A 22779-nucleotide genomic window follows, 5' to 3' on the forward strand; every position below is an offset into this window, starting at 1 on the left:
ATTGAGTTAAGTAGCTAACAACTTTCCAGGTATTGGAGGAACAAATCATATGAACAAAGAACAGTGAACCTGGACACGATTTGAACAGACCAACCAAGGGGTGCAGGTTGGGGCACAGATGAAAACAAGACTTGAGTAGAGAGTGAAAATAAACAAGAAAGGAGAATATCATTTCAGTGCAGTGGGCTCTAGGAATCACTGAGGCTTCATGAAACTGGGTGATCTATCATGCAAAACTTGTCTGACAGCAGCTCCAGAATGGTTTAGATGGAAGAGGGACCACCAGGGAGTTGAGTTTCTGCAGTGAAAGGGAAGGAGACTGATGCCAGGGTTCCAGAAAAGAAGGCTGGGCTTAGCAGTCAGCTGAAAGGCGCATTTTTAAAAAGTCAGAGGGCTTTAACTGAAAAGGTGAATTTCAATCCATGTTGTCTTTCCCGTAAGTGCACTTAGGCTGAGAGGTGCCTGAGAAGGTATCAATAACTCAAGGACAGTGAATATTGATAGATGTATACACATAATATACACATAATCTAAAGCTCTTTGAGATCCTCCTTGAATCCAATAGTGGACAAGCAAATGTTCTAGGAACAGTGGCTCTATTAAGGAATGTTCTCTTTCCTGGACAGATCTGAAACTATGTAGCATTCCATGTCAAAACACTGCATCAAGATAGAAGGAACTATTTGAAATGATTTTGTAAGGTTTAAAACCTGCTGATCACCTTGGATTTCAGTATCAGGTGAAGTTAAAGCAACACACACATAGTATGGGGAAATTTTCTTCATTTTTAATTTACAGCAGAAAGAATATAAAGCATTCAGAAAACATTTTCCATATTTTAAGGGCAATTCAAAACATTTTGCATGGTTTCCAGCAGCTGAGTTCTTCAACAGATCCATTGATTCAATGATGCTTTACATGCACAATTACAAAAATAAAACTTACAAAAAAGAAGACATCTAGACTAGTTTTACATGCAAGTCTCAGGGACCCCCCATTGGGCGCCAACTACTGTGTGGAACTGCCATAAGCGACCGTGCAGCCAGAGAGGGGTTCGAGTTATTGTCTCGATTTCGTTCACACAGTACAGCTGATTTCAAATGGGTAACAAGTGTAGCAATTAAATCATCAGGAGACAGAATAAGATTAGCTATTAATTTTATAATGAGATCCTACTCCTGGCACTTGGGAATTCAGATTATCCAAGAAAGCTGCGCTTACCTATCATCTTATATTCAAAAGTAAGATTCACAAACAAGAAAAAGCGGTCAGAAATGTTTCATTTCAGTGGAAGTGCATTTGTACCTCACCTGGGATTCACAGTTGTACTGGTAGATGACATTGGTAGGTTCTGAACCTACTTCTATCCTCTCCGTAAGAACGCTCCTATGTCAGTCTTTTATCTTCCAGATTATCTAGCTTACTCAGCTAATAATGTAGCATGTTGAGACATTAAAAAAAAAAAAAAGTGAGGGTTAAAGCAAATCCACTGAGGTCATTACTCCTGTCAGATCGGCTATTTGTGCCACAATGGAATAAACGTCCCTAAATTCAGTATTACTAAAGGATATTCTGAAAGAGCTGGCTTTCACATTCTCTTCCCATTTATGAATGCAATTGTGTGTTTGTAAATTACTCAGTGTCCTCCTGTAGGTCAAATTGTGGGAAAATAATGGGTATTTGGGGGAACTGCAACAGTTGCAACAAAACCCACACATTTAAAAACAAAATTGAGTCAGGTCAGTTTACAAATGTACAGGTGGCTGCTAGTGGTGGGGCTGTCACCGTTGTCAAAGCTGATCACAAGCAGTAAGACGTATACTGTACAGTAATTCGAGGTTGGCAGTGAAAGGAAGTAATTAAAAAACAAGTACAATTATAGAAAAGGCACCAAGAGCACTGACCCCAGTTGTTACCACAATCTTTTTGTATCTACCTTCCTTCTAAGACACCAGTTTAAAAGCTGATTTGTGAATATTTTTAGGCTTCACAACAAGCCTTGAGTTTTCACTTACAGTTGGCAGCCAGAACCAAGGGAAAAAAAAACACCAAAACTATTCTCTCAGCTTTACACCAACTGATCCTGAAACTTAACCTGGGAATTTTAAACTGGCATCAGCAAGTGCGAACTTGATTCTCTCAATTTAACATTAGTAGTTGAATTGTTAAAAAGCATCAGATTTCTTTGGCTCCTCATTATGTGGAAATAGTAATATACCATGACATTCCTACGAGACCAGTTTGCATCCTTTTAATTTGTAGTTATTTTGTGTGCAATTTTTATTACATTTTCTGATTTCCAGCAGGAGATATGAAAACGTGAGATATTTTTCTATTTTTCATCCTATTTCTTTTGTCATGTTTTGACCATTCTAAGTGTTCTTTGTTGGAGTGAGTGGATGGTGTTAAGCTATATACTGATTCATCTTAATGATTATCTGTTTAGCAAAAGTAACTTAATTTTCTTAAGCGATATCAGCATTCACATTACTTGGCACCATTGGCAAAAAAATCTTTTAAATAAAATAAAATAAACTCCTGGTAGCCAAAATTAAATGTAAACATATCCTTTTTTAAGTAATGTTACTCTGCCTTTTTTTCCTAAGTCTTAATACAGTAGCTCTTTTTTTTTTTTTTTTTGCAGTTTAGTCATGCTTTAGCAAAATGTTCTTCTAAAGAACATTTAAAATAAAGTACTCTTATAGTGAAATAAAGTTTTTTTTTTCATTTTACAGACCATAGCCACTAATGCTTTGCTTTTTTCATTTCTTTTTCTTGATTTCATGCACATATCTCTTTGTTTTAATATATACAATATATACAAACAATACATCCACATTTTTTTCTCGCTCATTCAGACAAAACTATACAAATAATTTTATCTTGCCATGTTATTGACCTTTGTGAATAAAATATTTAGCAATTAATATAATCCCTTTCAAATATTTTCTCACTTTCCATTTCTACCTTCTATATATACACAGAAACTGCTCAGGTTGGATGAGATATAGCCAAAAATATGGAATTTACTGGCCAGAACGCAGCACCACACTGATCTTTTAGGTGGCAAATGTCCAGGCAAGGTTCATGATTCCTTAGAATGACTACAGTTTCCAAGGCTACTAAAAAAAGCTACATGCTTTACCAACTCTTTAAGTAATTCTCATTGCACAAGAAAGTAAGGCAAAAAAATTAAAGTGCTGAACATGAGAAAAGGGATAAGATGATGACTCTCCTCGCAGGTTCTTGGGAGGTGGTGGGGACAAGAAAATAAATTTAAACTCTGTTCGCTGTTCCTCGTCACTTCCCATGCGTTACCCGTGTACCACGCACCCGCCCCCTCTGCAAACTTCCACGAAACACTAAAAACCTGCAGATTTTTAAAAGTTGCATTAAGTGTGCTGTAGAGATTGAAACGCAAACAGACAAACAAATTAAGATCAAATAAACACAGTGAAGGAAATGAGAACACACGGACCCAATAAAGATTTGTATGATCTAAGCCCTCCACTGAGAATCAATCCCCAAAATTCAGCTTCTTGGAAATAACCGACAGGTGCAGGAACAGCATTCTCTTCGTTGCTAGTGCATCCCCACCTTTTCTTATCTATATTTTTGGTATAAATATTTGTACAGTTCCACACGATGTTTGAATACAGCCCTATGTGAGAAGGAAGACGGCTTCTTCCTAAGAGGAGGAAAGCCTCTTTCGATTCCTCGTGGTGTCTTGTTTGCCCATGATCCAACAGAAGATTGAGTTCCAAGATGTCTTGCTGATCAAATTAAAAGTTGTCCATGAAAGTGCAAATGCAATGACCAAAACATTCCTGTTAAAATCCTGCAGCTGATCTCCCCAAAACTGCAGAGGGATTATGTGTATGTGTGTGTGTGTGTGTTTGTGTGTGTGTGTGTGTGCATGTGCGTGTTGTTGCATGTCTCTGCTAAAAACAGAAATGAAAACAGTCTGAAAAGCAGTGTCACATTGCTAAGGGATGCTGTTGTATGTCTTCAAGTTCCTTGGCCTTTTTCAATTCTTTCACTCTGGAAGAGAAACAAAACAAAATACCAGGTGATAACTATAGAGTGAAATTGTCACCAGATAAAGGAAAGGGTGTGGCCATTTCCCTAGGAAGTGAAAAGCCAAGACAAAAACCCCTCTGAGGACTGATGGCTAAGGAAACTCCTGTGAAATTGCTGGGGAAAATATTCAAGTGGAAGACTGCAGCCTTCCTGAAACTCTCCTCTATATCAAGAGCTCTAAACACAAAGCAAAACCAAAGTTGAAAGCATTAAATCAAGTCTAACAATAACGTGCTCCTTCTAGAAGTTAATTGGTCAAATAGCTCTTTTTAGCCTGGTCAACCCCCATGAATGCCCTGTGATTCCATAGGATGCAAGCTAGGGAGACTGCACACACGTTTGTTCATTAGCTTTTGATGTACCTAGGGCACGAGTTCTTGCTTTGCTCACAGACTCAAGATCCTGATCTATCTTGAACCTGATGGGCTCCCCTGCACAACTCTGATTTTGCCCAGGTATTGTTCAGTCTTTCTGATTTTCAGAATTGTTTACTTTCCTCCCATTCCACATTGGAGCTTTAAAAGATGTTTGGGTCACTCCCCCCGGTGCCCCTGGGCAGACAGCACCAGGGTGCAATACCAATAAGGTACTTCGTTCTGTTTATCAAATGTGTGGTGGTAAACAAATTTAAATTGCTATAAATAGTCAGGGAAAGTTCACAGCAAATTATTTGTTGCTGACTGCCTTCAGTTGAAATTTTTTAATATAAAAATTTGCCTTGGCTTTTGAATGAATATGGCCACCTGATGCATATGGGGACCTGGGAAAGTGGTTCTAAGCTAAAGAATATATTTCTCTTTATTGTCAGATAACTAAGAGCTTGCCTGACTATTGGATTGGTCAAAGGCAAGTGTGACTTTAGGGTCTAACTTCTGAAGTCAGTGTGCGCTGTGTTAAGTCATAGGTTGTTTGCAGCACTGCATGGCCTGTGGTAACATCTGTTTACTAAAAATGGGTGTGAGAGGATGATCTTAGCCACGCAGAAGCAGCAGTTTCTCTAGACACATACACTCTACCTCAACAGTATGAAAAGAAAAAAAATTTGTTTACCCAATATGGTCCTGTACAGAGCTAATTCCCAAATACCGTTTTCTCATTCTCTAAGAGAAGGGCCTCTCCTGTTATCTTGAGTTATATGGGTAAGTTTAAATTTTATTTTAAGGCAACTGTTAGTTTCCTTTCTAGAGAATGCTCAAGTGGAAAGAAAACATTTTGAAAAACCAGTAATAAGTTATGGCTCTACTGAGGTTGGCATTCAATGAAATGGCATGTGTGCTATAATAGCGATTGAAGAAAATTATATTTACCACCTCCAAGCAGAATCATTTCTGAGTATTCTGTCAAGTTGATATGATCTCTTCAAAGAGAAGATGCTCTCTTTCAGAAAAAAAGCTTTGTCATTTTATCATCACCAGAAAGAATTATAATGTTTGAAAACGTACTTCTTTGTCTGATTTATTTACTCAATATACCAAGCCCAGTTTGCTCAAACAGTGTATCTTCAAAACTATGAAAGCCTTCTTTCTTAACAGGTACACTTAGAATACCCTGCTGTATTCACAACTGCATCCAGGTATCATTTGAACTTTATGATTAAGTACATGATGGATTATTAAATTTTTGGGTACTCTGGGTCATACTGCAGTACAAAAATACACATCATTATAGGTCCCTAGTTTTGGACATGCATACTTGATAAATAAATGGCTTTTTAAAAATTGAAACATGCCATATTCTGTGTTCAATTTTTAAACATGCAGTATCTATACTAACAGTCCTCTGGCTTGAAGAATGCAAGGCATGCACCGATGCCACCTTTCCTTCTGGGCATGCAATGTACCCGTACTTGTGCAGACCTCCTTGCCGAATTACCGCAAAATGTGCATGCTACTTCGGACACGACACCTGACTTCTGCACTAGCACAGGACTCATTCACAAATGTGCAACAGAAACTCCATCACTGGTGAGACTTCTAGGATTGAAAGAACCCTGAACTCAAAACCTGAGAGCATAAACACAAAGATCTCCATTCACAATTTCTCTAGTGGGAACAGGAAGGCTTTACAAATCTTTTTTTTTTTTCCTTTTAGTAAAGTCTTCAAGTTTTTATATTTTTATTTTTTGGCCACACAGCCCAGCCTGCGGGATCTAGGCTTCCTGACCAGGGATCGAACCCAGGTTCCCTGCAATGGAAATGCAGAGTCAGGCTCAGGTCTAGTCACTGGGCCACCAGGGAAGTCCCACTGTACAAATCTTAAGTGCATCATTGGGATGAACTAAAAAGGAACTGAATTACAGACCAGAAATGTTTTATAACAAATGTTCACACCAAAAATCTGTAATCAGCTGGTCATGTGGGTATACTGCAAATTTTTTTTAAATGGTCACATTTGTTTCTGCGGCTTTTTTTTTTTTTGCTAGTTTCTTTTTGAGCTAATTAAAATGTCAACTAAGGTTTTAAAGTTACTATGTAAATATGGCGCTATGAAACTAGTGATGGCTTCACACACCATTAAGTTAACGAGAGTTGCATGTCCACACACAGAATGACCACAATTATCAACTTAGGAAAAATGAGACACTCCTATTTCCAGATATATTTTCTAGGCTTTCCGAACTACTGAATTCCGATGGAGAATTAGTTTCACGGTACAGTTTTCACAGTCTGCTTGTGTTACAAATACAAAACATCAAAACGAATTAAATGGCGTAGGCATTTTTTAAAAGGAAATTGTTAAAGGAGAAATTAGCAAAAAAGGAAGAGAATGCACGTTCCAATAGCTTGATGGGATCCTTAGTGTGTTTTACCTTATTTAGTCCTCACAACCTCACCATCTTCTCCAATTTGTAAATAGAGAACCTGAGATTTGCAGAATTGAGCAGCCTGCCCAATTATATGTAATAGTTAACAAATGGCAGAATTTATCTGGCTTCACTCCTCCACTCTGATGCCTCGAGCAGTATCTCAGGGCAACAGCAACAAAGAATAAATGTTTAAACCCAATTCTTATTTGTCTTTTCCAAAGTCTGTACAGAAAACATGCATTTAGAAATTTCCTGGGGCATGGATGAGTACAATGTTGAAACTGATGACAACTCCCTTTTCTCAATTCTAAGATGCCATCCTTTATAAAACTATGTGTTGATTTTATTACAGTGTTTTAGAGTGAAAAATAGCTCCATGTAAAACGTACACGTGGATCTGAAGCAGATCTGAAAAGTGAAAGGAATGGGTCTAAGAATCAGGGCAGCCGAGGACTGTTAGCTTCATTTACCAATTTCCTGAGCATGTTGATTGCTAACATACCCCTAGAAGTGGCTTTTACAGTCTGCTCTACTGAGATCATAAATGGAGGTTTATGTGACTCAAGGATAGGTTATTAGGGTAAGACCGTGGTGCCTAATTTTTTGTTTTGTTTTGCTTTAAATCAAATGTCAATTGGATAAAGTATGTTTGAATGTTAGGCTGACTCCCCAAAATACCTGAAAACACTTATATTCACTGAAGTGAATGAGAACAACTTCTGATACAAGGATTTTTGTTAATAAATTCTGAGAGTTAGATGTTTCAAACCAGAGTATTTCAAATAGTCACAGAAATTTGTGTCTGCCTTGTCTCACTCATTCAAGACGTGAACTAAAAGGCACAGGTTAATTGAAAATACTTCTACCATGAAAAGGATGTACAATGAAAGTTTAACAGTTATTATTTCTGGGTGATATCCCTTGCTTATTTGTATTTCCAGAATGCACTACAACGAGTATGTGTTTCCTTCATAATAATGATCTCTGCTTGTCATTTTATAAAAAAACTTATAAGATATTTTTCTATCCATCAGTTACAACTACTGTGTCTTACAAACACTGTAGTCACATGACATTAAAGAACAACTGAACAATTCAGTGGAGGGAAAAGATCATTTTTATAGACCAAAACCAAAATCAATTGATGGAGCTAGTTTCATTGATCCTGCCTATATTATGAGCTTCTTTTCAGTGTGAAAACTTGGCAAATGTAGAGCAGAATTTTTGAAATTGGAAATATACTTGAAATTTCAGTAACTGTAGTCATCACATCTATAGAACTGACAATACAGATTTCAAGTCATCACACCTACAGAACTGAGAATACAGATATTCAAGTCATCACGTCTACAGAACTGAGAATACAGATGTCCAAGTCATCACATACAGAACTGAGAATACAGATGTCCAAGTCATCACATACAGAACTGAGAATACAGATGTCCAAGTTACCCCATCTACAGAACTGAGAATACAGATGTCCAAGTCATCACATACAGAACTGAGAATACAGATGTCCAAGTCATCACATACAGAACTGAGAATACAGATGTCCAAGTCATCACATACAGAACTGAGAATACAGATGTCCAAGTCATCACATACAGAACTGAGAATACAGATGTCCAAGTTACCCCATCTACAGAACTGAGAATACAGATGTCCAAGTCACATCTACAGAACTGAGAATACAGATATCAAGTCATCACATAAAGAACTGAGAATATAGATGTCCAAGTCATCACGTCTATAGAACTAAGAATACAGACATCCAAGTCATCATGTCTACAGAACTGACAATACAGATATCCAAGTCATCACGTCTACAGACCTGAAACTGAGAATACAGATGTCCAAGTCATCACATACAGAATTGAGAATACATATGTCCAAGTCACCACATAACCAAGTCATCATGTCTACAGAACTGACAACACAGATGTTCAAGTCATCATGTCTACAGAACTGAGAATATAGATGTCCAAGTCACCCCACCTACAGAACCGAGAATACAGACGTCCAAGTCACCGCATCTACAGAACTGAGAATACAGATGTCCCAGTCATCACAAAAAGAACTGAGAATATAGATGTTCAAGTCATCACGTCTACAAAACTGACAATACAGATGTGCAAGTCATCACATCTACAGAACTGAGAATACAGATGTCCCAGTCATCACAAAAAGAACTGAGAATATAGATGTTCAAGTCATCACGTCTACAAAACTGACAATACAGATGTGCAAGTCATCACATCTACAGAACTGAGAATACAGATGTCCAAGTCACTGCATCTGCAGAACTGAGAATACAGATGTCCAAGTCACCACGTAAGGAACTAAGAATACAGATGTCCAAGTCACCACATCTACAGAACTGAGAATACAGATGTCCAAGTAATCACATACAGAACTGAGAAAACAGATGTCCAAGTCACGACAAATACAGAACTGAGAATACAGATGTCCAAGTCATCACGTCTACAGAACTGAGAATACAGATGTCCAAGTCACTGCATCTGCAGAACTGAGAATACAGATGTCCAAGTCACCACATAAGGAACTAAGAATACAGATGTCAAGTCACATCTACAAAACTGAGAAAACAGATGTCCAAGTCATCACATACAGAACTGAGAATACAGATGTCCAAGTCACTACATCTGCAGAACTGAGAATACAGATATCCAAATCACCACATCTGCAGAACTGAGAATACAGATGTCCAATAACCTTTGGTTACATTATATTACACAAACTCAACTAAGGGTTACTAAGTTTTGCGTTCTCTTAAAGAATTACAAGTGTTAGACTCATTCAGGTCGAGGAAAGAAATGAATTTAATAATCTCCATGTTAAAAAAAAAAACAAGGCCTGTGATAATTACACTTACTTCTGAATTTCCTTGCATGGAAGACAAGCAAAGCAGTCTTCCTTGAGATTGTGAAGACAACCATATAGATACAAACTGTAGCTTCTGCAGGTACAAGGAGACTGCTACTCTAAGGAGAGCTGCCAGGACCACGCATCTCAACTTTGCACCCATAACTTGGGAAATGGTCCTCGTGTTACTGGCTTGGACTTATACAGTAATTAGAAGAGTAAGACTTTGGCCTGTGATCATCCAGCTATTAAAATTAAAGACAACCCTGAGATTACCCCCCCCAAACATTCTAGGCTGAAAATAATCACTTTAGGATATTGCTTCAGTCTCAACCCAAACTGCGTTGCGCTGTAATGCACTGAAGTGAGGAAGAAAAGCAACAGCACTGAAAGCCAGCAGAAGCCCACGGGGTTTCTGTCCATCAGACGTCCCATGATCATTATGGATAAATGAAGTAGGCCTGCTTCAGAAACTCATAGCAAACAATGGCTCCATGGGTAAAGCATTAGGCAAAGCGGCTTCATTACATCTACTTGGTGATGCTCAGCCAGGGAAATGTGTCATGAGTCAGTGGATCTTGGCAGGTATATTCTTGCAATGCTGGACGTCAGAAATGTACAGGGCAGCCAGAGGCGGCTTTCTGCTTAGTTACCTGTTGTTCTGAGAGCTGCAATAGCTCGTGGGGGGGATTAGGAAAAGAGAGGTCTTGCCATTTTCCGGATACCTCATTTGGATTGCAAAATGAAAAAGACAGAGACGCCCAATAAGAACAACACAGAGCATGTTGTCTGCAATGTAACACACACCACTGTGTTCCCAAAAGATTCATTTCCTAAAAGAGGCAAGTAAGACAGAATTACTTTGGAGATTTTAATGAGATGCCACGTCCCACCTTCATCTCTCACTCCTCCCTGAGCTGACTGGGCCACTTGGAAATTCACCTAACGTCACGTTTAACTAGAGAAGTGAGACATCCGAGTTGCTGATAGACACTTCTCCTTAATTAAACCGCTCACTCGCAGGCATTGTTAGAGAGCTGCCCTTTGGATGAAAGTGGAGAACCACACACAAAGTCTATGTGTGACCTGCAGAACTTGCTAGTGACCCACTGCACATATTTGGCTTGACTGCTCTTCTCAAGAATCTGTGCTGTCAACGCTACTTACCAAGTTAACTAGCAGCATCTGGTTAAGTGTTTGGAAACCCAGCTGTCAAATAGAAAACCTGTTGTTTAAAAATTTGTGATCAGAAAGTGTTATTTCTTCTTCTCCCAATCAGGGCTCTTTTCCTTCCAGTTGCATGGTTTCACCCACCTTTACTGAACATGGGTAGCTAGGCCAGCAATTTATAAGAAATTGGTTATTTCAATACCGGGGGTCCTGCTGTTTACAATACCTGCAGGGATTATAACAGGTTATTAGGCTCTCTTGCAGAAATCTGATCTCATCAGGGAAAGAAAAAATTTGTCTAAGGCAATTTATATTTTAGTCTCAATACCTTGAGAATAAACCTGTTAGGTAATTCAGCTGTTTTCTATTTTCTTTTTCATCTGAGGCATTCTGGTTTTTCTGCTGTAACACTGAATAACACCCTGTTTGAGACACTCAAAATCCAACTGGAATGCAGAATTATTTTCAGCCTGTGCACTAAAAAATTTCTTCAAGCTTAGCAATCCTTCAGCCATTTACTGAAGTTGTATCACACCTTAATGAACTAAGAAAATAATAATTAAAACTGTTGACTCAAATATCTGTGTTTAATGCTTTCTCAAATAGATAGTTATTGTGTCCAAGACAAAACAAATTCCTCTGACGGCATTAGGATTTGGATGATTCCATTTTAAGTTACTGGATAAATTAGGGGCAAAGTCTGGACGAAAGACTTAAGTGAAAATGAGTTAGATTCGGCGAAGACCATTTGGTGCTTTTTCTTAGCTTTCCCTAAGACTGATAATTTGAATAGGTATTTTCTGATTGCTCAGCTGCTGGAATTAGCTTACTGGCTCCCAATTTTGATGGCTGACATCACTTCCCTTTATATATCTTTCTCCTTCATTAATTTAGCAGTTGGGGTCAAACTGCCTTTTATATACACTATACCATGAAATTTCATTCTTTGACTTTTCAAATTATCTCTGAATACGTAAACCTTAAATGTCTTAACTATGGTGTACTTTATACATTAGTAAGTATATTATCTTCTTTGGCATAAACTCCAGGAATATAAATTCTCCCCAAAGAAAGCCCTGCCTCCCAAGGGACTTCAACTCAGGGACTCTCAGAGGAAGGGCCATCCTGACTTCTCCAGTGGACAGAGAGGACACGAGATCCTACTGGGAATTAGACAAGACACAGATAAGCTGTTCCTCGTTTCAAGCTGTTTAGTTGCTCAGTCATGTCCGACTCTTTTGTGACCCCATGGACTGTAGCCCACCAGGCTCCTCTGTCCATGGGATTTCTCAGGCGAGAATACTAGAGTGGGTCACCATTTCCTTCTCCTGGGGATGTTCCTGACCCAGGGATTGAACCTGCGTCTCCTGCATTGCAGGCAGGTTCTTTACCACTGAGTCACCTGGGAATTCATGTTAGAGAAAAATAACCACATTGGAGGGAACCTGAAAGCTTCTGAGTTCCTCTCTCTCCAGCCCCCTAAGACCGAGAGGGATGGGGGTGTTATGAAATTCCAAGTTTTCATGCATGAGAAGGAGTTTTAGGAACTCACAGCAAAATGCAACAGGCGTTCAGGAAATGAAGGTGGGGACTCTGGTTGGCATGGAAAAGCACTTCTAGAAAATGTACTCTTAAAAAGGATCATTAACATACCAGACCCTAACAAGCTTCAAAACTGCATAAGCAACCGCTTTTACTAAACTGTTGGATCCTTACAGCGAACTATATAAATTGCATAGAACATGCAAGATACTACCACTTGTAATTGAATTGAATACTAGGGCATGCATCTGTTCTCTTGCGAGTTTTTTTTTTTTTTTTTTAATGGAAAGAGATATTATCTATTGTATGCAGAGAGTGAGAGGGAATAGAAAAAGAGAGAAATGGAGATTTGTGTTCCATTTTTCTCTTGTATTTCAAACACAGAGGAATCTGCTCAAATCTCTGAGCCGGCTCCCCGACATGGGACCTGAAATAATTTAACTGTAAGCAACTGCCTAATTCTAGAGAGCTCTAACTAGTTAAATTTACAATGGCATGTAGCTGTTTTACATTTTTTAAAACAAATTTCTCCTTCAGTGTCAACTTTTTACAGGAATATATATATATTATATATTAGTTATCCAGTTGTGTCCAACTCTTCGTGACCCCATGGACTATAGCCTGCCAGGTTCCTCTGCTCATGGGACTCTCCAGGCAAGAATACTGGAGTGGGTCACTATTCCCTTTTCCAGGGGATCTTCCTGATCCAGGGACTGAACCCAAGTCTCCTGCACTGGCAGGCAGATTCTTTACCACTGAGCCACCTGGGATCTTAACTTAGGAAGAACAATAAAAACTCAATTCTCTTGTCACCCTAGGTCAGCAAACTACAGCCTGTGGACCAAATACAGCCAATGCACATGTGTGTAAATAAAGCTTTATTGGAATACAGCCATGACTACCCACTGATGGAACTGTCTGTGGCTGTTCTCATGCTTCAATGGCAGAACTACATACAGTGGTCCTCTCCTTATCCGTGGTTTTGCTTTCCAAGGTATTAGCTGCCCACAGGTCAACTGTGGTCTGAAAATATTAAATGGAAAACTCCAGAAATAAACAATTCATCAGTTTTAAATTGTGTGCTGTCTGAGTAGCATGATAAAATCTCACACTGCCCCACGTGGTCCTGCCTGGGACGTGAATCACCCTTTTGTCCAGCACACCCATGCTGTATATGTGAACTGCCTGTCAGTACAGGCGAAAACACAGTATATACATATGCATGTTTAGGGTCTGGTACTACCCATCCACTAGGCATCCACCGGGGTCGTGGTGTGTGTCCCCCTTGGATAAGGGGAACTGCTATATTGCAACAGACATTTATTACCTGGCCTTTTAATGAAAAGGCCTTTTAATGTTTAGATTAAAATATAATAAATAAATATTAGCATCAACACAAATGTGGTTATATGGGAAATAACATCTCCAGAGACATTAGAAGTTTGGGAATTTTTGAAGCACAATCTTTTCTCAGAAATCTTGTAAATGATTAAACATAGTGCTAGCGTAAGGTAAGAAGGGAGGATGTTGGATGTAGTTGATAGAGGTAACTGCCAAGTTTTATTTTTTCTGCCATGTTAGATTTTTAAATGCATCTTAAGACTATCTCTAGGACAAAAGTTGCCTAGTTAACGTAAATTCAAGTCTGATTTTGGTGAATTCAATTTCTGGCTTTTAAAAAACAGTTTTCTGCCCACTACATCCTTTATTATAACTTAAGATGTGTTTGAGCAAACTCCAGGAGATAGTAAAGGACAGGGAAGCCTGGCATGCTGCAGTTCATGGGCTCACAAAGAGTTGGACATGATTTAGCAACTGAACGATAACAACAAAGATTTGTTATAGTCATGTCTGCATACTTACAAATCAGCATCAGATTCTAAAAATCTCACAGGTCCACTGAACTACCGCTATCATTTCTTTAAAACACAAATTTTCCTGGAACATCCACTCGGGACTGTAATATAGAATGTACAGATTTCAGACACGTCACACCGCCCTGTCTTTCTTCAGCACTGTCATCAAATGTTGGAAGTCGGGTTCACTCCCTTTTGGATAATGAACGTACTGGGCCGGTTCAGGAAGCGCAGCTCTGGGTACTGACTTGGCTCTGGGTACTACTGACTTACCTCCTAGCACTAGGGAAAGGGAGAGTTAGAAAATGAAACTATGTAACTCTAAATATGAAATAGATAAGTTAAAAGAAAAACATCAGCATTGCCTAGCAAGCCTTCTTGCTTTGGAAATTTCGACACAGAAGTAGTTGAATTTCATGTAGCAGATTATTTTCATCACCAATTACCACTTGCTTAAGATTTCCTTCTAGTGCAGCCTTGTTTAGATTTAAACTTGTCCCACCAGCCACCTTTTTCACACGGAAGGCTTCTCCCACCAAGTGCTAGCATGCCCTGCAGTGGCTTCAGGGCCTATCAGCTGCTCATGCATTTTTCTATGTCTGTATGTGACTGTTCTCCTGTTGTATAAAGTAGCAGTGTTAGTAGTCAGGGTTAGTTTTTATCTTATTTCATTCGAAATGGATGTGAGACTTTACTGGCATACCTAGGCTGCAGCCCCATGCAAGCAAGCAAAAAGCAAAATATTGAAAATGGAAGGTAAAGATAAACTGGCTAGCAGGCAGCTACACTCACCCTTTTGTACAGCCTATGGTCCACCAGGGGGCTTTAGACAGTAAAACAACACCAAAGAGCTATTAGCATGTGAGGGTCACAACAGAAATCTTATAAATAGCTTTATTTCAACAACAACAACAAAAAGACTATAAAGTAGTTCCTTTTTTTTTTTTTTCTGGAAAGAAAGAAAAGGAGAGTGGTGGTGGGAGATGTGAAATGAGCAGGTAGGAAAGTCACCAATTTATTTTTCGGTCTAAAAATGTTGAGGTCACATGACTTGGCAAAATCCTTAAGAAATGGGACACTTGCTGTCTCCCAATGCTACTTCCTACCTACATTTTCTGAGAGGGCATCATAGGAAATTTCCTGTTTTAATGCTTCTAAGGGACAATACAGATGATAGTCTCTCTTAAGATAATATTCAATAACCTGGATGGAACAGCAATGAGGTGACACTTATTCTAGGGGAAGTGAGTTCAAACTTCCAGGATAGATTTTCGGGATTTCTTCAAGTTCCTCCATTGACTATATAGGCATGGAAAGTGAATACTGACCATGCATAGTAGACAAAGGTTACTCCAATTTGCCTGCACATTTCTTCTAACATCTGGAATATCAAGGGGCAAGTAAAAAAAAAAAAAAAAAAAACAGCCAAGAGACGTCATTGTTTAATTCCAAACAGTGAAAAGAACTTCAGACCCAGAATCTGATACTCTCTTCATAACAAATCTTCTTGTTAGCTTCATGAGGTTATTCCTGGCAAAAATGAAAGCTGAAGAAAGACAAAATCCTCAAGAAATGCTTCTTACCAGTCTGAAAAAGGAGAACTCTTAAAAACGAGTGAAACCATTCCTTCACCCAGGCTCCTACGTGAAGCACACTTTTGGGCATTTATGTTCTTACCCTCTCAGTTCATCCAATATAAACACAGTAAGTTGTGGCCAAAAAAAAAAAGAAGAAGAAGAAGAAAACAGGACTGTATTGAACAGCTTTGCTCACATTCACCAAGGAGGCACTGGTTGTTCAGTAACTCAGTCGTGTCCTAGTCTTTGTGACCCCATGTGGCCCACGAGGCTCCTCTGTCCAAGGGATTCTCCAGGCACGAATACTGGAGTGGGTAGCCATGTCCTCCTCCAGGGGATCTTCCCAACCCAGAGAGTGAACCCGTGTCTCCTGCATTGGCAGGAGGATTGTTTACCACTGAGCCACCTGGGAAGCCCAAGAGGCATTACGTATGCATATTTTCAAAGTTTGAGGATACAGAAGAACCAAGGAGAATTCAACTTGAGAACGTATTTGTTTGATGTGGCTTAAGGAAGAGCAATGTTGAGGGGGTTTTTCTTGAAGATCAAATCTGCTGTGAGAGTGTTAACCACAGACTCAGTGGTGCTGGGGAGAATCCTCCTGGGCTTTTTGTTTTCCGGGAGGAAGAGGAAGTAGGGAGAAGAGTGTGAACATGTATGGAAAAAGGTACAGGGAAGGTCTCGGTATTGTCACCAAAGGAAGAACAGCAACTCCTCGATTTGGCTGCAAGTCCTCTAAGGCAGGTATGACTAAATAATAAGGAAGAGACTGATTTTGGTAAGGCCTGGAGAATTCATTTCATTATGTCCTGGTCCTGCCCCATATTTTGATATGCATTTTCTAAGAAGACTTGCTATTTCAGAATACTGATACGGGATGTCTCATCACTTAGCTAATCATGGGGAGAACCCCAATCACCGCAGTGGAGAGCAAATGCACTGCAGAGGAATAGGGTAAAAGTGCCTCAGCTGCCCTGGCAGCAATTCTGGCTAAAGAGTACCGTATATATCCTAAAGAATGTTCCTTTTAATTATTACTGCATGTGTAGCTCTGTCTACTTTCCCTTCCGTGTTCATATAAACAAATTATTTTGTTAATTTAAGTAAAAGTGCACACAAGTAGCCAGTTAACCCCTAGTAACCCCTAGTAAGTTTCAGAGTTAGAATACTGCCAAAGTTAGCAAGCAGACAATGTGAGGAGGAAAAACACTAAAATGAAACCTCTGAGGAGTCACACTACACCCAGACAGCTTGGGCTCTGGGTACAATTAAAAGGGAAGAAATCAGACATCAAAGAGCTTGCTTTCAAGTTTGGGTCTGTGAACTGCATGGCTCCTGATGGACGGAGAAACAACAAAACCATGTGGAGAGTCATCTGAACACAACTCAGATGGCCAGTGTCACAGAAGTGAGGACAGAACATTAACCCATGTAAAGAAAACAAACGCGCGGTTCACCAGCCCCGGAAATCTGAGACCAGGACCGAGTCTTCACCAAGGCATCTCAAACTCGGGAAAACAGAGAGAAAGGTTTGGCTCCCCAGGAAGATGCTGGAGTCATCAGAGCCCACTTCTAGTTGGAAATTCACCTCCCATCTCAAGGTGCCTGTCCTTTCCTGCCCAGTTCCCTTCCCACCACCTCTCCTGTTCCCCATCACAGAAGAGTGGGAATTGCTCGGCTGATGGAGGGTGTTAGCCCTGACACCACCAGCAGAGGGCACAAGTTATTCAGTGGAAACGACATCAGAAAACTTGGTACTCGTGGTTTCCCATCCTTTCCTTCAGAAGAGAAACTCTTTGTTTTTTCTGTTTGGACACACATTAGCACAGCAAGGGTTTAGAGTGAAGACCACACTGCTGAAGAAAAATCTGGAATGAAAAGCTACGCAGCTAAGTTCTCCTCGAACCAAAACAGAGAAACACTGGCAGGACCCCCGTGATTCGATACACACAGCACCGTCTGGAACAGAGAGCAGGGTTCTCACGACTTTGTCCCTAGATAGAGTTCTGTCCTCCTGGCGTCACTTTAGCCTGATCACTTGTGGGGCGAGCGGGCGGTTAGCTTCACCTAGGAGTTTATGAGTGGTTAAGGCAATGAGGGTGGTTTCCTTCTTCTAGATGAGGAAAATGCCAAAATGAGGGTGAATGTACCTGTGGCGACAACGGCGTAGAAACCTCATTATTTTTCGAGCAGCCTGGTCCTGCTTTTTGGTTAGCAAACTGCTCCTGAAAAAGCCAGAATATGAATTACGGTCACGAGAACAGTGCTGTGAAGTTTCATGCGTGAAAGCTGAAAGCAAGTCAGTGGTGAGAGAGAACTTTTAACCCAACAGTTCATGCAGCAAATCCAACAGCACAAGCCTATCTCGTGGATTTGAGTCTGGGCATCACTGGGAGAGATGGAAGGAGGGGAGTGTAAACGCTCTCACCACTCAAAGGGAGACACTGGAAGGACTGAAAATAAGATGTCCTGCCACTACTCCTCAAGTCTTTGTAAGCTCGATTTGTTGAAAACGGGATGAGACAGACACTCATCCGCCGTATTTGGGCTTTCTCCGTTTACACATTCATTCTCTCTTTGGGCTATTATTTTAAGACTTTTTTTTTTTTTTTGATGTAGACCATTTTAAAACTCTTTATTGAATTTGTTCAATAAAGAACCAAAGAGCTGACTCATTGGAAAAGATGCTAGTGCTGGGAAAGATTGATGGCAAAAGGAGAAGGGGGCAGCAGAGGATGAGACCTTTGACATGAACCTGAGCAAACTCTGAGAGAGAGTGAAAGACAGAGGAGCCGGGTGGGCTGCAGTCCATGGGGTCGCAAAGAGTAGGACACAACTTAGCAACTGAACAACAACAAATTGAATTGGTTACCCCTATTGCTTCTACATTATGGGTTTTTTTTTTTTTTTGGCTGCAAGGCATGTGGGATCTTAGCTCCCTCACCAGGGAATCAAACCCGCACCCCCTGCATTAGAAGGTGAAGTTTTAACTACTGGACCACCAGGAAGTCCTTGGGCTATTGTTTTCTAAACTTTTGTCATTGTATTTTCCAGGGCTACAACTCTTTATGACTCTCTGCAAAAGAGAATAGCTCAGCCCTACTTACTTTTCCCAGGTCGTGGATGTAGACACGCTACAGTTCAGACAGCGATCCTGTGTGTGCACCCACGTACTGTGTGCTCAGTCGTGTCCAACCCTGCGACCCCTGGACTGCAGCCCACCAGGCTCCTCTGTCCATGGGATTCTCCAGGCAAGAATACTGGAGAGGGTTGTCATTTCCTACTCCAGGAGATCTTTCTGACCCAGGGATCGAACCCACATCTCTTTTGTCTCCTGCACTGGCAGGCAGGTTCTTTACCACTGCGCCACCTGGGCAGCCCCAGTTGACTGTATTAGGGTGACACCTTTCTGAGTAGGAACTGCGGTCCTTCTAGGTTCTGATACAAGTTGAAACTGGGTGGGGTATCAGAATGATTGGGTGGGGAGTGGAGACAGACAGGAGCTAAATGGGCCAAAATGGGCAAAGGGCACAGGTATAACTCTACGGTAACACAGCCTCTAGATCGCTGGGAGGAAATCACTGCAGACTGCTTCGCTCCCTGTACAGACAGACCCGCACGTCTGCAAGGGGCTGCTCTTGCGCCCAAGCCGGGGTTCTCCTGGCTGCCCCCAGATCTCCACCCACCTGAGCTTCTGCTGTACGATGACTGCTGTCCGGCGTGCCTGCCGTCTCTTGCCACACTTCTTATAACTCCGGTAGAACTTCTGGATCAGCACAGCGGCGCGCCGGCTCTGCTGGAATTTTTTTTGTTCGTAGTAACTCCGGAATTTGCTCTGGATCAGGATGGCAGCCTGGGTCATCTTTTTGTAAAGTGCATACTGTGAGGGCACAAGGAGAAGCACAGCAGTAACAAGGGGAGCCACGCAGGCGGGGTGTCCTCCAAGCCGACCGGGTGAGGACGGCAAGAAGGAAAACTACTTTTCTCTTTTCTTTTCGTGTTCTGTTCTGGCTTTCATCATAAAACAGGCAAATGAAGCTTCTTTCCACCTACCTTTCCAAAATGCGAAATGTTAACTTTAAGAGTCACCTTCAGACAATGCACTGCTTTAATTGTGTTTTCCCACACCTCAAATATCAAAATCGTTTACCCTTCTTGGAAAAAAGTTTCAACAGCAATAAATTGAGACACTTGAGTTGAAAAAAACATATTTAGGAAGTAAAATTTTATGATCTTTGTTTGTTTTTTGTTTTGGCCAAACTGCTTGGCAGGTGGGATCTTAGTTCCCGACCAGGGATTGAACCCGTGCCCCCTGCATTAGCAGTGTGGAGTCTTAATTTCTGGACCACCAGGGAAGTTCCAGGAAGTAAAACTTTACATGTCGAAAATGAATATTTCCTATACGATTTGGAAACACTTTGAATTAATCCTTTTTGGATGCTTCCCAATTCCTGCCAAACACAAATCCACTTAGCAGGCAGCATCTGACTTCTAACTAGCAGTTCCACACGACATATTTCTGAGTTACAAGGTCCCAAATACAAGGCTTATCATGAAACGCTGACACCTTTAAGCCATTTTAACCTGCAAAAGATTAACGCTTGTCAGCCCAACACAGAGGTGAAGCCATGAAACCTGGAAGGTGGCCCCAGGGCCGGGGACCACTCGGGACTCAGTCCCTGTGCCCTCCGGCCAGCCTGCCACAGAGATGGAAAGTGAGGCACGAAGGCAGGCTCGGGGAGAATGAGTCCTCTTCCCTGCCAGGCACGAAAAACGCAGAGCTCTGCAGATGTTAGCAAAGGCTCTGTCCAGATTGCTAACCACTTAGACTATGACTCTAGGGAGCAGAAGTCACAGGCGAGGGCTTTGCTCACAAGAAGCCAACTTACCATGAGAGGGACAAGTGCTCCTCAGAACATCCCTGTGCCTAAGTCTCTCTCTGCATGTATGAGGTAGAGTGAGGGGCAAAAACTGACTTCTCAAAAGGTTCCAGACACAGGGCCTTGCTGCGAGAACCCTCTTGAGTCTTATCTGATCCACTTGACATTTTTTCATTTGGCCCAAAGTTTTTCAAGACAAGGGCGCTGCATCCCACAGTGTCTCCATGACCTTGGCCTGAATGCTCTGCATGGTCAGAACCTTGCGGACACAGCGCAGCACAAGGGGAAACAGGTAAATTTCCTCAGTGGCTCACTGGGTTCCTGGTGATTATCTTGGATGGATTGTTTAGATGGACACTGGCCAAGAAAATGTCCCAAGACTGCTTGATGAAACCCACTCCAACGGCATAACCACGTGGTCCCCAGAGGATAGATGTGCTGTGGTGAGGTGGCTGGGTGAGGGGGGGGGGTATGCCTACTGAATGACCGTGCCATCCTAATGGCCCCTTCTTGTAGCTGGTGATGGGTGTGAGGTTTGTGACTCTGGTGGAATGGTTTGTGAGAGGACTTGGGTGTGTCATTACCTTCAAGGCTATCCATGTCAGCTTGGGGGAGAAACAGAAAATACAAGATTAATGTTAGATTGCTGAATAGAAGGAAATGAAAAACCAGAATGAGAACCAATGAAATGCCCAACCAAAGAAAGAAAGAAAGAAAAAAGGCAATCTGACTATATTCATGCCTTTCATCTTCCAAAATACTTGTCTTATATTTGTCAGTATTTTTTTTTAATGCCTTCCATCTTTCTGGTTGTAGCCAACACTTCTTTGGGAGGGGATTAAAAAAAAAACAACTAACAAACTCACATTTTGGAATAAACTCCTGCTGTAATCAAAGACTTGAAACTCTGATTCTGAGTATTGCTCTTGTTAACAAGAAGTCCTCTCACCAAACAGAAGCCAGGATGGTTCCCAACAGGGACTGTGGTGTCAGCGTTTACACAATAAACCTTCATTTTCTGGGATCATGAACTCAACTGGCTATAAGCTGAAGACACTCCCCCCTCTCCCCTCACAATTAAGGCTTAATCCTAGAGAAACTTGAGAAAGTGGCAATCCACATGAGACATCAAGCAAATCTTAGAAATAATAAAGAGAACAGAATCCTGATTTTCTGTGTGGCTGGTATCTATCTCAGCATTTATTATTTCTTAAACAAAAGTGTAAGACCTACCAAAAGCACCACCTAAAAAATGGTTCTACTAATAGGACTGAACTTTACCGTATGAACCAGTCAAAATGCAATTCGGCACTTTTTAATATCACTACCTAGGTGGTTACAAAGGTCCAGTGTTTACTTAATCTCTCTGAGTCTCAGCTTCTTCACCTGCCAAATGGAAATAAAACTGTTCACTTCAGATATTTTTGTAAGGAGAAAATGAAATAATGAGTCTGAAAGATCTAAGGTATATTAGGTGTTCTCTGATCAGTTCCCTTCCTGTCTGATGAGAGCTCCGTGACCCTGCAGGTCACTTCACAAGCAGTAACACTGAACGAAAGAGGAATTCAGGTGCTCCTCTTACAACGCTTAACTAAGGAATGCCCAGTGTAAGATACTCTGGGCTTCTTCCCATTTTCAAAGATTTTTTACAATTCTTCATTTTACACTGGGTAAGAAGCAGCCAAAAAGGAAAACTGGCTGAAGGTTATGTGATGTGTAAGATTCAAGGTCAATGATAACAACCAGTATTTACCTTCTCCCATCACCATACCAAACCTCCTCAAGCTCTTTAATTACTAATGAGCTTATAGGCAAAATGACTCACACAGAGCCTCACTTCAGACCCAAATAGCTTCCTCTGTATCAGACCAACGTTGCAGGAAGTGATACCACTAAGAGGTCAACAGTCTGAACAAAAATTATTTTGTGGCAGTAGTTGCAGATGATTTTTTGTTTGTTTTTCCTTTTTTTTCCCTCTTTTGGAA

General features: G+C 40.8%; 1 protein-coding gene across 6 annotated transcripts in view; it reads right to left on the reverse strand.

The window, feature by feature from the left end:
• Window positions 1-765: 765 nt before the first annotated feature.
• The window catches only part of CAMTA1 (calmodulin binding transcription activator 1), a 992196-nt gene continuing 970182 nt past the window's right edge, over window positions 766-22779 (reverse strand). For 4 of the 6 annotated variants that reach the window (XM_061382858.1, XM_061382860.1, XM_061382862.1 and 1 more), the window contains 4 exons: window positions 21379-21399; window positions 19601-19794; window positions 18065-18139; window positions 766-4041 (listed from right to left, as the gene is read on the reverse strand). In XM_061382858.1, the coding sequence (XP_061238842.1) occupies window positions 3978-4041; window positions 18065-18139; window positions 19601-19794; window positions 21379-21399 (354 nt within the window). In that variant the 3' untranslated portion in view covers window positions 766-3977. The remainder of the gene's footprint in view (window positions 4042-18064; window positions 18140-19600; window positions 19795-21378; window positions 21400-22779) is intronic. The other 2 variants (XM_061382864.1, XM_061382857.1) reach the window with 1 other exon arrangement.

The sequence above is a fragment of the Bos javanicus genome, chromosome 16, assembly GCF_032452875.1.
Source record: "Bos javanicus breed banteng chromosome 16, ARS-OSU_banteng_1.0, whole genome shotgun sequence".
Lineage (NCBI taxonomy): Eukaryota > Metazoa > Chordata > Mammalia > Artiodactyla > Bovidae > Bos > Bos javanicus.